The following is a 14776-nucleotide window of genomic DNA, read 5'->3' on the forward strand; positions in this document are numbered from 1 at the left end:
ATCACCTGTTATATTTATATCATATATCAATTTGACCTTATCGTGGTCTAGGGTATGCTGGTTTATACCTAATTTTTGCCATACCGTTTTTCAGTTTTCCCAGCAATTTTTGTCAAGTAGTGAGTTCTTATCCCAAAAGCATGGATAAACTCAAAGGAGTTTATCAAACATTATATTTCTAAGGTCTTTTATCCCTAATCTATTCCATTGATCCACCATTTATTTCTTAGCCAGTACCAGATTGTTCTGATGATTACTGCTTTATAGTACAGTTTGAGATCTGTTATTACCAAGTCACCATCCTTTACATTTTTTTATGTTTTTCTGGATGAATTTTTAAATTATTTTCCCCAGTTCTATAAAATAGTTTTTTGGTGTTTGGTTGATATGGCACTAAAGAAATTGATTTAGGTAGAACTTTTATTTTTTAATTATATTTTTATTATATTAGCCAGGCCTACCCATGCACAACTAATGTTTTTCCAAATGTTTAGATCTAACTTTGTGTGAAAGGTGTTTTGTAATTGTATTCATCTAATTCCTGTTTGTCTTATATTATTACTTTTTAAAAGAACTAAAACAATTAAAGGTAATTATTATAAATTTTCAAATTCCATAGCAATTATGCTGTAAAATTGCTTTTATTTCTCATATAATCTTTTACATAAGATTATACTAACATAAGAAGTTTCTGGATTTTTTAAATAGGTTCTCAAATGACCTGGACTTCTTACTATGGCTTAATATACACTCTAGTGAAGATGACCCGAGAACTCTATGGAGACGAAAGACAAGATGGACTAGGAAATATATTATGGAAAACTTTACAGAGAGTAAAAATAGATGAGAAGGATGTGCGAGTTTTGAGTGCTATTGATATAGCTGAGGTAAGCCTAAAATCCAAGAGGTTATTTGAGTATCATTTATTTTTAACTTCTCTTTGTAAGGAATTTGATATTTTTCACATCTGCAGATATAACTTAACATACAGGTAATACAACTATAAAATTAAACAGTGAAATAACATTTAACAAGGAAGCATGATCTGCTTTTTAGTGAAAATCACATTAATTAATAGCTTACATTTATATACTTTTTTACAATTAATTAAGTACTTAACTCATTGTAAACAATATTGTCTTGTTAACCTGGGAAAAACACAGAACTACTAAAGTAGTAAGAAAAGCCAAGACTTTAATCAGGAAAGAGATGGTGTTCAATATTTCAGCCACCACACAAAGCCAAGGACTCTGGGAACAATACCTCTGAGAGGATCACCACACTAGATGATCCTCAGAAGAACAATAGAATTTGGGGAGGTGAGGACAGGGAAGTATGATTGATTGACATTACCATGGCTACAAGGAAATGAGAAGTCCAGCCTATACTGACAGGATGCAAACAGGCGTGGAAAAGAAATTATAGCCAGAGGCTGGGGTATCAGGAAGTGGTCTACTTACTAAAAGGAAGAATCTCTGATACAATGGGCGAAACTTCTAAGAGTAAAAGGGTACTTAATATTTGATTAGGTCAGACTTCCAAGTTTTTTAGGATTTTTAGTTCCTTGCAGGTTAGGAAGAGAGAAAACTAAAGATATAACCCCCAGGGGTGGGAAGTGGGAGAGAACAGATTTTTCCCCCCACTCATTGCTTGCCTGGAATTTTAGGAATACCAAGAGAATGAGGAGAAAAGAGAGGGATGGCAGTTCTCTCAAGGCAACAGAACAAGAATAGAGCAGCAACTGCTGCAGTTAACATATCTGTAATTCATTTCATTAAGAGATAATATCCATCTGACTGAACAAGAAAAGAGGTATATGTAACAGTGTTTTTTTATTTAGGACTCTTGAGCGGGATCTTGGACAAAAACAATGTTTGGGCCCTGATTTACCCTAACATTATTTCCATTTTCATTTTTCTTAAATTTATTCCACTAATATATTTGTCAGATTCTACATCATTTCTCATTAAAACAACAACAATAACAACAACAAAAAACCGTCCTTTTCTTCCTGTCTTTAGGAAACATTAGAAAGCTTACAGAAAAGAGGAATCTTTATTTGTACAGGTTTGGGAATTCAACTCCTAGGCCACTGTTTTTATTTTTTTATTTTTAAATGTTAATACAATTTTTAATAATTATTTTCTGACATTTTGTGACCCATGTTCTCTTCCTCCCTCCTACCCTTCTCCCCTCCCCAAGATGGCAGGTAATATGATGTACATTTTACAAATGTTATACAATACATAATTCCATATTCATCATGTTGTGAAAGAAAAGACATATTGCTTCCACTAGAGAAAAACTCATGGAGGAAATTGAGTAAAGAATAGTAGGCTTCAATCTTCATTTAGACCCTAGTCAGTCCCTCTATGGCAGTAGAGAGCCTTTTTTGGTAATGAGTCCTTTGGAGTTGTCCCAGATCTTTGCATTTCTGATAATAATTAAATCTATGATATTACCTTAAATGTGCATGATGTTCTCATGGTTCTGCTCACTTCACTTTGTATCACTTCATATATGTTTCTCTGGGATTTTCTGTGATCATTTTATTCAAAATTTCTTATGGCACAATATTATTCCTTTATAATCATATACAACAACTTGTTTAGCCATTCTCCAACTAATGGACATCTTTTAAATTTCCAGTTCTTTGCCACTACAAAAAGAGTTACTTTGCACAATTGCAAGTAGGTCCTTTCCACTTATCTCTGATCTTTTTAGGATTAACCCTGGCAGTTGTACTACTGGTTCAATTTACAGTTATTTGGGCATGGTTCTAGGTTGCTCTCCATAAATGGTTCTATCATTTCACAGTTCTACCAACAGTGAATTCATATTCCAATTTTACTACATCCCCTCCAACATTTATCATTTTCCTCCTTTTTTTTTAATCATATCAGCCAGTCTGATAGGTCAACTCCCAAGCTACTGTTAAGAGTTTTACTCTGAGGGCATAAGTACAAACCATTTAATAGTTTCTTTTCTATTCTAAGTTTAGAATAACTATGAATTTAGACATAAATCAACCTCATAGACATAACTCTAGGCTAAATAAATACTTTATGATCATTTGTTTAAAGATTTTTAACAATATTAAAAAACTATTGGCAATATTGCCCATTCAGAACAAATATAATTTCTCTTGAGTAATTAAATCACAAAATACTTTTCTTCATGTAATACTTTTTTGTTTGAAAAATATTAAAAGAAAAATTGGAGATGCTGGGTGCTAAGATGGAGGTGTAAAGGACGATACTCCTCTGATTTCTTTCCCCAAAAGGATTAGTATGGAAAAATGTTTTACAGGATTACACATGTAAAATCTATATCATATTGCTTATCATTTCAACGAGAATTGGGGAAAGGAAGAAGGAAGGGGGAAAATCTGATACTCAAAATTCTTTTTAAAATATTGGAAACTTTTTACATGTATTTGGAGGAAAAATAAAATAAAATAAGAGTAGGATTGGCCAAATGGAAAAGGAAACACAAAAACTCAAGGAAGAAAATTACTTCCTAAAATTAGAATTGGACAAATAGAAACTAATGAATCCATAAGACATCAAGAAATAAGACAAAATTCTTGTCTTGGCAGGTAAACTATCAGTTATTTTATATTGTTTACAGTTATTTTAAATGAGAATTTTCTTTCTATCTCTTGTGATTGGGCTTTATTGATAGTATGGAGAAAAGCAAATGATTTGTATGCATTTATATTATATCTTGCAACTTTGCTAAAGTTGTTAATTGTAAAAATTAGAAAAATAGGCAATCAAAAGACAATTGGAATGACATACAATCTTGGCCTTAAAGTACAAAATGATTCAGGGCAAAGACTAACAAAATTTTATCAAGATAACTTGCTGGTCATAGGAAACACTTTTTTCAATAACCTAAAAGGTGATTATAAATGTAAGCATTTTGTTAATATAAAAATCAATTGTCTATAGACTTCAGAGGCAAAGGTGGAAAAACTACAATCAGTCTAGAGATAGAACTGACTGTGATTCAGATAATGAACTACTTGTTATAAAATCCAGGCAAATTTAAGAAAGTAGAAAAAACCATTAGAATATACCTGAATAAAATCCATTATGAATATGAAGGGAGAGTGATAAATAGAGCTAAGAGATTAGATCTGGTAGATAGAGCATCTGAAGGACTATGAACAGAGGTTTGCAATATGGCAGAAGAGGCAGCAACAACAACAACAACAAATTCCAAAGAAAAAAATCAAGAAATCAAATTGGCTATTGGATGCTGTTTTACTAACAATTGAGAAAAAAGGAAATCCAAAGATAAGAAATATATACCCAAATGACTGCAGAATTCTGGAGAATAGTAAGGAGAGATAAGATTTTCACAAATGAAAAATGTAAAGGAATAGAAGAAAACAAAAGAAAGGGAAAGTAACAAGGTCTCTTCAAGAAAATTAGAGCCAGAGAATGTTTCATTAAAAAATGGGTATGATATGCTCAAAGGGCTATAAAAGAATGCCTGCCCTTTGACCCAGCCATACCATTGCTGGGTTTGTACCCCAAAGAGATCATAGATAAACAGACTTGTACGAAAATATTCATAGCTGCGCTTTTTGTGGTGGCAACAAATTGGAAAAGGAGGGTATGTCCTTCAATTGGGGAATGGCTGAACAAACTGTGGTATATGCGGGTGATGGAATACTATTGTGCTAAAAGGAATAATAAACTGGAGGAGTTCCAGGCGAACTGGAGAGACCTCCAGGAACTGATGCAGAGTGAAAGGAGCAGAGCCAGAAGAACTCTATACACAGAGACTGACATTCTGTGGTAAAATCGAATGTAATGGACCTCTGAACCAGCAGCAATGCAATGACCCAGGACAATTCTGAGGGATTTATGGTAAAGATGCTGCCCACATTCAGAGGAGGGACTGCAGGAGAGGAAACATATAGGAAAAACAACTGCTTGAACGCATGGGTTGGGGTGGACATGATTGGGGATGTGGACTCGAAACTACCACACCAATGCAACCACCAACAATTTGGAAATTGGTCTTGATCAAGGACACATGACAAAACTAGTGGAAATGCGCGTGGGTAGGGGGGACGCGGGGGGGGGGTTGAAGGGGAAAGGAGGAGCATGAATCATGTAACCATGTTAAAAATGAATATTAATAAATGTAAAAAAAATGGGTATGATAGAAGACAAAAATGGTAGGGACTCAACAGAATTCAAAGGGATTAAAGAAGAGGTGCCAATAATACAGAGAAGAAGAATACAAGATTTTACTGATAATTATGATGTGTGGTTACTGATCTAGAAACAGGTATCCTAGACAATGTAATGAAGTGGGCCTTAGAAAGTATTGCTAATAATAAGGCTTAGTAGAGATGATGGAAACCCAGATGAACTATTAAAAATCCAAAAACATGATACTGTTAAAGTGCTACACTCAATATGCCAGAAAAATTTGAACACTCAAATGTGGCCACAGGATTAAAAAATGATCAGTTTACTTCCCAATCCTAATAAGGACAGTGACAAAAAAATTCAAATTTCTGAACATTTGTTTTCCTTTTGTATTCTAGCAATGATATGCTTAAAATTCTGTAAGCTAAACATCAGCCATATATGAACTGAGAATTACCAAAATAGCAGGCCAGAGGAACAAAAGATGAAATTACCAAGGTTTACTAGATTATGGAGAAAGCAAAGGAGTCCTCCAACCCTCAAAAAACTACATCTTCATTGACTACACTAAAACCTTTAACTGTGTGGATCACAACAAAATTTGGAGAATACTCAAAGAGATAGAGTACCAAATCATTTTACTTGTCTCCTCATGAACCTGTATGTTAGTCAAGAAGCAAGTGTGGATTGATTTAAGACTGGGAAAAGAAGATAATAAGGCTATATATTGTTATCCTATTTATTTAACTTATATGCAGAGTAAACCATGTGAAATGTCAGACTTGATGAATCAAAAGCTGTTATTAAGGTTGCCAGAATTAGTAGCAATATCAGGTATGCAAATAATACCACTCTAATGGCAGAAAGTGATGAAGAATTAAGAAAACTCTTGATGAAGTTTAAAGAAGAGAGTATAAAAATTGGCTTCAAGTTTAACATTAAAAAAACAACAACAAAGATCATGGCAACTAATCCCATCACTTCCTGGCACAAAGAGGGAGAAGAAATTTAAGCATTGTCATATTTTATATTCCTGGGCTCAAAAATCATTGCAGACAGTGACTGCAGTCTATAATTAATAGACACTGGCTCCTTGGAAGAAAATCTATGAAAAATATTGATAGCATACTAAAAAAGCAAAGACATCACCTTGCTGAACAAAAGTCTATATAGTCAAAGCTATGGTTTTTCCAGGAACAATGTATAGCTTTTATAGTTGGACTCTAAAAAAAACTGAACACTGCAGAACTGACATTTTTGAATAGTGGTGCTAAAGAGTTCCTTGGACATGAAGGAGATCAAATCAATAATATTTAAATAAACTAATTAATATTATTCATTGGAAGATCAAATACTAAAGTTGATGCTTAAATAGTTTGGCCACATAATAAGAAGAGAGGACTCATTGAAAAAGATCTTGATGTTGAGAAATATTGAAGGCAAAAAGAGAATGGAATGGCAAAGAGAATGGATAGATAATGTCATAGGAGCAATAAACATGGGCTTGGACAGGCTTCGTGAGATAGTGCTGGTGTCCTTGTGGTCACAAAGAATTGAGCATTACTGAATGGCTGAACAACAAAAGTTGAATCAAGATAGTTTCAGAGTCTCAATTTGGATATTCAAAGCTGAGTGACTTCACTAGTGACTGGGGAAGAGGAATGATTTCTGGTGGTACTGTCTTGTCCAGATGTATTGTTCCAAGAATAAAAAGCAAAGCTCTGTCAGAGAATGGCAAAATGGCAGCACCAATGTCTGGACATAATTATATCTTTCACAGTCTTAATGATACCATCTGCTATCTAGGCAATGTCTGTATAGAACCTCCATATCACTGAGAAAGGTACCCTGTGTCCACCCTGAGTGGTCTTATATTTGGAATTCACTTTAAAGGGAGAACAGGGTTAGGAGGAAAAGAATCAGGGAGTGTATCCCTCAAATAGGGTTAGGAGCTGATCTATTTTATGTGGCCAGCAAACACACATCATCTTTTTGTTGTACTTCAGTTCTTTTCATGACCTCATTTGGGATTTTCTTGGTAAAGATATTGGGGTGGTTTGTCATTTTCTTCTCCAGTTCATTTTACAGATGAGGAAACTCAGACACACAGAGTTAAGTGACTTGCCCGTTGTCACACAGTCAAATTTTAACTCAATGAGTCTTCCTGACTCTAGGCCCAGCATTCTATCCACTGTGCCACCTACTTGTCCCTAATTCAACCTTAATAGTTGATAATTATATAATACATACATATATAATATAAAAATAAAATATATAAAATATATAAAATTATATAATATATGTAAAAATAATTATAATAATTTCACTATTCCTGTGGTACTTGATGTCTGACTGCCTCAGAGTAATTCATCCCTATCCCTATCTCTAATTCTCTAAACCTTATTGTCTTCAATCCTACTCTTCAATCTTACTGTTACACTCCAGCTCTGCTTGCCTTTGTTATAACAGTTCCTTTTATTTTGGACCTCTTCCTCTTGTTCTCCTTCCATAGAGAACTTGCTTCAACCTGATGAATACATCCCTAGCCACTTTCTTTAGCATTGGCTAAAGAAGATTTCAAAAACTCTTTACTCCCCATTGATATTTCTAGATTTCCCTTTGCTGCTCTTACTCAGAATCTTCTCCTTTGGAATTCATGCATTTAGGACTTCTGTACTAGCAGCAATGCAATGACCCCGGACAATTCTGAGGGAATTATGGAAAAGAACGCTACCCCCATTCAGAGGAAGAACTACAGGAGTGGAAACACAGAAGAAAAACAATTTCTTGAACACATGGGTTGATGCAGACAGGATTTGAGATGTAGATTCTTAATGACCACCCTAGAACAATTATCAATAATATGGAAATAGGTCTTGATCGATGACACAGGAAGAAACCAATGGAAATGCATGTCAGCTACAGGGGGAGGGAAGGGTGGGGAGAGAGAGAGCAAGAACATGAACTATGGAACAATGGAAAATTTTTTTCTAAAAAAATAAAAACAAAAACAAGCAAACAAACAACAACAAAAAGAAATTCATGCATTTAAAATTTGTTACCCTATCCAAATCATGGTGGCTTTTGTCTGTTTGTATCTAAGACGTCCTTTCTTCTTTCTCAAGGAGTGTATTACATAACTCACTATCTCCCTCTTCTTTTCCACACTTCAACATAAATATTGATCCTCTCTCAAACACTGTAACTTTACGGTTCTTCAGTCTCCAAAAATGACCTAGCCACACACAGCGATTATCATATCCTAGATTTTGCAATCACTTTTATGATCAAGCAATATGATATTCTTCTACGTACTCATAATTTCTTATCATTATATCTCTCCCTATACACTTACTCCTCCTAAACCATCCTTTGCCTTAATCACTACTTTCAATCCATCTTTGTTCAGTACTTTCTCTAATCATAAATCCATGCTCTGACTTCACTTTCCTCTCTTTCCAATATCGAGCCTGTACTTAGCCAGTTCAACTCTATATTGCTATTTACACTTGAATATCTTGCCAAATACCAACCCAGGATCTGCCTCCTCCACTCCTACTCATGTGCTGCTGAAGAAAACTGGAGGGAATCATGAAATAGAACTGAAAGGGTCCACTACAAATAGAGGTCACATAATCTCTAGGGCTGCACTACAGAAAAGGAACATTTTTACTCCTTTCTAATTGATTCTATATTCTCCCCTACTTAGAGGTTGTTCCAAACCTTTTTTGCTATTTAACTCTCCCATATCTTTCCCACTACTCCATGCAGAGGACCTTACTGTGTGCTTTATTGATAAAATAAAGGACATTAACCATGAATTTCCTATTCTCTTTTTCTTCTCATCTCAGAACCATTTGATATCATTTCCACTTCCCCTTTACTACAGTTTTTGATGGTATTGTTGTTCTTGCCAAGTTTAATACCTCTACAGAGTCTGTTAATCCCTTCTCGTTCTGTCTTTTCTAGTATAAAGCCCCTAGAATTATCTCTTCCCCTTAATCTTCATTTTCTCCACTTATTTGTTTCTTCCCTTTTGCCTTCAAACATGTCTAAGTCTTCTTCATCCTTAAAAATCCTTAACATAGATCTTGCCATCACCTTGGGTCATTATACTTCATTTTTCCTTTCTCAGTAAACTCCTAAAACAAATTCTACTTCCTTTCCCGTCATTTGTTGATTCTAACTTCTGACAAAATCATTCAGTTGAAATTGCACTGCCCAAAATTAACCAATTGCCAAATCTGATTTTTCCTCTTTAGCTTTTCCAATATCGATAATAACAAGTAATTATGATAATAACACCTAACATTTATATTGCACTTTAAATTTTGCCTAATGCTTTACAATATCTTTATATTAACTTGTTTGATATCTACAACAACCCTGTGAGGTAGGTGCTATTTTACAGATTCCTATTTTAAGATTAAGAAATTAGAGGACAGAGAATAAGTGATTTATAGGTCATAGGAACTCAGATCATAGATTAAGAGCTAAACAGAATCTTAGAGGCCATCAAGTCCAAACCCCTCATTTTACAAATAAGGAAACTGAGTCCCAGAGAGGTTAAATGAGTCTCCAAGGATAACTCAACTAATAAGTATGTCTCAGGTCTTCTTGCATAAGTCCAGCACTCTGCCCGCCTTCCCATCTACCTGTCAAATAACACTTCTTCTGAACATTCCATTTTCTGTTGAGAACCTCAATCTTTCAAGTCTCACAAGTTCATAATTTTACTTTTATCTCCAACTCCTCACTCTTCCTCATTCCACATATCCAATCAACTTCTAAGGTTTCTTTCTACCTCTACAACCTAATTCAGGCCCTGATCACTTCTCTCCAGCACTGTAGCAATGAGTTCCTAATATTTCTTTGTCTTCCTCTCTAGTTATATAGCTGATATACATATATACATATGATATACATATATGATATACATATATATGTATATCAGCTATATAACTGCTAAAGAGATATTCCTTAAGTACAAATTTTACCTTGTTATTCCACTATTCATGGGCTCAACCAGCTCTGTATTCCCTCAAAGAACAAATAAAAATTTCTCTGTCTGATTTAAGAAGTCATTACAATCTGAACCCAACTTACATCTATAGGCTGATTATACATGACACCTCTTCCAGTAGTCTATGATTTAGTCAAATTGAGTTTCCTGAAATTCTTTACATGAAACATTCTATTTCTTATATTTGCATTGATAAATTTTCTCTGTTGTGGGAGAACAATCTTCTGATTCATAAGGAGTGACCACCTAAAGGATTACCAGGCCCCAACAAACCTTTTAAAAAAATAAAGAGACTTTTTAGGAGGAAAAGGCTGGGAGACTAAGTGCATGTGGAATCTACCCCATCCAAGGAGAAAAAGGACTGGGTTTATAAATGTTTACATATGTTTAATAGTAGGGGGCAGTACATTACACACAAAGGGCCTGGGGGTGTGTGTGGTTTGCCTAAGGTTTGGAATGTTGTCTATCAGTGAGAAATGCAGATCTCAAAAGTATGGACAGTGCATGCCATCTTTGTCTGTTTATCAGTATTTATCAGGGATGATTGTGTTTCAGCCATTCCTGAGATACTCTTTCTGGTGTGGAATCTTTCTACTGACTTGGAATATCCAGGGGACTCTGTACCTCCTCTTTTCTCCCTCTCTCTAACTAAATAAATATTGAATAAAATAGTCAGCAGTCTATCTTCCATAACTTCTTCAAGGCCAAAAAATGAGGCATAGAACTGTCCCTTCCTACCAAGGAGGTCATAGGGCAGGGCTTCAATGAACTTTTGGATCCAAGAAGCAACATGAAGTTCAGGATGGAGAGCTGGAGAACAGTTGGCTCTGAGTATCTCCTATACACCCAGAAATCTAAAGGACCTCCCTTGGTGACTACTTTTTCTAATTGACAGGTGCAGTGCAGGTGGGATTGTTAAATCCTAAGGCAGCAGGCAGTGTAGGAGTGATAAGAACAGAGACCCTGTTATTGACCTAGAAGAGCAACTACTATTCCTACTTTAACAACTAATTTTATGATTACTTTGGTTATCTTTATAAGGAATCAGGATTTAGTCATGCTTTGGACTTAGTATTCCAAGGTTGATAACAGGAGCTCTTACAATTTCATCTTTTTCATTTCAGGGATTGTATTAACAAATTTATTTACAAAAGATTAATAGTATTCCAAGTGAAACAAAAACTTGGAGTGGGGTGCATAAACCTTTTTTTCCATTTAATAATTTTTATTTTTTAGAAAAGTTAACATGGTTACATGATGCATGCTCTTACTTTCCCCTTAACCCTCCCAACTGGGACCCGCCCCCCCCATAACCGATGCGCATTTTCACTGGTTTTAACATGTGTCATTGATCAAGACCTATTTCCAAATTGTTGATAGTTGCATTGGAGTGGTAGTTTCGAGTCTACATCCCCAATCATGTCCGCCTCAACCAGTATGTTCAAGCAGTTGCTTTTCTTCTGTGTTTCCACTCCTGCAGTTCTTCCTCTGAATGTGGGTGGCGTTTTTTACCATAAGTTCCTCAGAACTGTCCTGGGTCATTGCATTGCTCCTAGTACAGAAGTCCATTACATTCTATTTTACCACAGTGTATTGGTCTCTGTGTACAATGTTCTTCTAGCTCTGCTCCTTTCGCTCTGCATCAGTTCCTGGAGGTCTTTCCAGTTCACATGGAATTCCTCCAGTTTATTATTCCTTTGAGCACAATAGTATTCCATCACCAACATATACCACAATTTGTTAAGCCATTCCCCAAATGAAGGGCATACCCTCCTTTTCCAGTTTTTTGCCACCACAAAAAGTGCAGCTATAAATATTTTTGTACAAGTCTGTTTATCTATGATCTCTTTGGGGTACAAACCCAACAATGGTATGGCTGGATCAAAGGGCAGGCATTCTTTTACAGCCCTTTGAGCATAGTTCCAAATTGCCATCCAGAATGGTTGGATCAGTTCACAATTCCACCAGCAATGCATTAATGTCCCAATTTTGCCACATCCCCTCCAACATTCATTACTCTTCCCTTCTCTCATTTTAGCCAATCTGCTAGGTTTGAGGTGATACCTCAGAGATTTTTGATTTGCATTTCTCTAATTATTAGAGATTTAGAACACTTTCTCATGGGCTTATTTATTCTTTTGATTTCTTTATCTGAAAATTGCCTATTCATGTCCCTTACCCATTTATCTATTGGGGAATGGCTTGAGTTTTTATACAATTGTTTTAACTCCTTGTATATATTTGAGTAATTAAACCCCTGTCAGAGTTTTTTGTTATAAAGATTTTTTCCCACTTTGTTATTTCCCTTCTGATTTTGGTTGCAGTGTTTTTATTTGTACAAAAGCTTTTTAATATAATATAATCAAAATCATTTATTTTACGTTTTGTAATTTTCTCTAACTCTTGCTTGGTTTTAAAATCTTTCCTTTCCCAGAGAGCTGACAGGTATACTATTCTGTGTTCACATAACTTTTTTTATAATTTCCCTCTTTATATTCAAGTCATTCACCCATTCTGAATTTATCTTGGTGTAAGGTGTGAGATGTTGATCTAAACCTATTCTGTCCCATATTGTTTTCCAAATTTCCTAGCAGTTTTTGTCAAATAGTGGATTTTTGTCCCCAAAGTTGGGCTCTTTGGGTTTATCATATACTGTCTTGCTGACGTCACTTAAACCAAGTTTATTCCACTGATCCTCCCTTCTGTCTCTTAGCCAGTATCATACCATTTTGATGACTGCTGCTTTATAGTATAGTTTAATATCTGGTACTGCTAGTCCACCTTCCTTCACATTTTTTCATTATTTCCTTTGATATTCTTAATCTTTTGTTATTCCAAATTAACTTTGTTATAGTTTTTTTCTAATTCAGTGAAAAAGTTTTTTGTTAGTTTGATAGGAATGGCGCTAAATAGGTAAATTAATTTGGGTAGAATGGTCATTTTTATTATGTTAGCTTGTCCCACCCATGAATAATCAATGTTTTTCCGATTGTTTAAATCTAGTTTTATTTGTTTGGAAAGTGTTTTGTAGTTGTTTTCATAGAATTCCTGTGTTTGTTTTGGTAGATAGATTCCTAAGTATTTTATATGGTCTAGTGTGATTTTAAATGGTGTTTCTCTTTCTACCTCTTGCTGCTGTGATGTGTTGGAAATATATAGAAATGCTGATGATTTATGTGCATTTACTTTGTATCCTGAAACTTTGCTATAGTTGATTATTTCTACAAGCTTCTTAGTTGATTCTCTAGGATTTTTTAAGTAGACCATCATATCATCTGCAAAGAGTGATAGCTTAGTCTCCTCATTGCCTATTTTGATACCTTCAATTTCTTTTTCTTCTCTAATTGCTCTTGCTAGTGTTTCTAGTACTATGTTGAATAATAGAGGTAATAATGGGCATCCTTGTTTCACTCCTGATCTTATTGGGAAGGCTTCTAATTTATCCCCATTGCATATGATGCTTGTTGATGGTTTTAGATATACACTGTTTATTATTTTTAGGAAAGGACCTTCTATTCCTACACTTTCCAGTGTTTTCAATAGGAATGGATGGTGTATTTTGTCAAAGGCTTTTTCAGCATCTATTGAGATAATCATGTGATTTTTGTTTGTGAGATTTTTGATATGGTCAATTATGTGGATGGTTTTCCTAATGTTGAACCATCCTTGCATTCCTGGTATGAATCCCACCTGATCATGGTGGATGATCTTCTTAATTACTTGCTGGAGTCTCTTTGCTAGTATTCTATTTAAGATTTTTGCATCTATGTTCATTAGGGAGATGGGTCTGAAGTTTTCTTTTTCTGTTTTTGATCTACCTGGCTTTGGAATCAGTACCATATTTGTCTCATGAAAGGAGTTTGGTAGGAACCCTTCTTTGCTTATTATATCAAATAATTTGTATAGTATTGGGATTAGTTGTTCTTTGAAAGTTTGATAGAATATACTTGTGAATCCATCAGGCTGTGGCAATTTTTTTTAGGGAGTTCTTTAATGGCTCGCTCAATTTCTTTTTCTGATATGGGATTATTTAGTTATTCTATTTCTTCTGCTGTTAATCTAAGGCAATTTATATTTTTGTAAATATTCTTCCATATCACCTAGATTGCTATATTTAATGCCATATAATTGGGCAAAATAGTTTTTAATGATTGCCTCAATTTCCTCTTCATTGGAGGTGAGGTCTCTCTTTTCGTCTTTAATACTGTCACTTTGGTTTTCGTCTTTCCTTTTTTTTATTAGATTGACAAGTATTTTATCTATTTTATCTGTTTTCTCAAAATACCAGCTTCTAGTCTTATTTATTAATTCAATAGTTCTTTTACTTTCGATTTTATTAATTTCTACCTTGAGTTTTCATCTGGGGATTTTTAATTTGCTCTCTTTCAAGTTTTTTAAGTTGCATGCCCAATTCATTAATCTCTGCCCTCCCTAATTTGTTAATATATGCACTCAAAGATATAAATTTCCCCTGACTACTGCCTTGGCTGCATCCCACAGTGTTTGGTAGGATGTCTCATCATCGTCATTCTCTTCAATGAAATTGTTGATTGTTTCTATGATTTCTTCTTTGACTAACTGG

General features: G+C 34.7%; 1 protein-coding gene across 1 annotated transcript in view; it reads left to right on the top strand.

Annotated features, from left to right (window-relative positions):
• The window catches only part of TMEM232 (transmembrane protein 232), a 217906-nt gene that overhangs the window by 159603 nt on the left and 43527 nt on the right, over window positions 1-14776 (top strand). The window contains exon 10 of the mRNA XM_044657626.1: window positions 709-887. Coding sequence (XP_044513561.1) covers window positions 709-887 — 179 coding nt within the window. The remainder of the gene's footprint in view (window positions 1-708; window positions 888-14776) is intronic.

This window comes from Gracilinanus agilis, chromosome 1, assembly GCF_016433145.1.
Source record: "Gracilinanus agilis isolate LMUSP501 chromosome 1, AgileGrace, whole genome shotgun sequence".
Lineage (NCBI taxonomy): Eukaryota > Metazoa > Chordata > Mammalia > Didelphimorphia > Didelphidae > Gracilinanus > Gracilinanus agilis.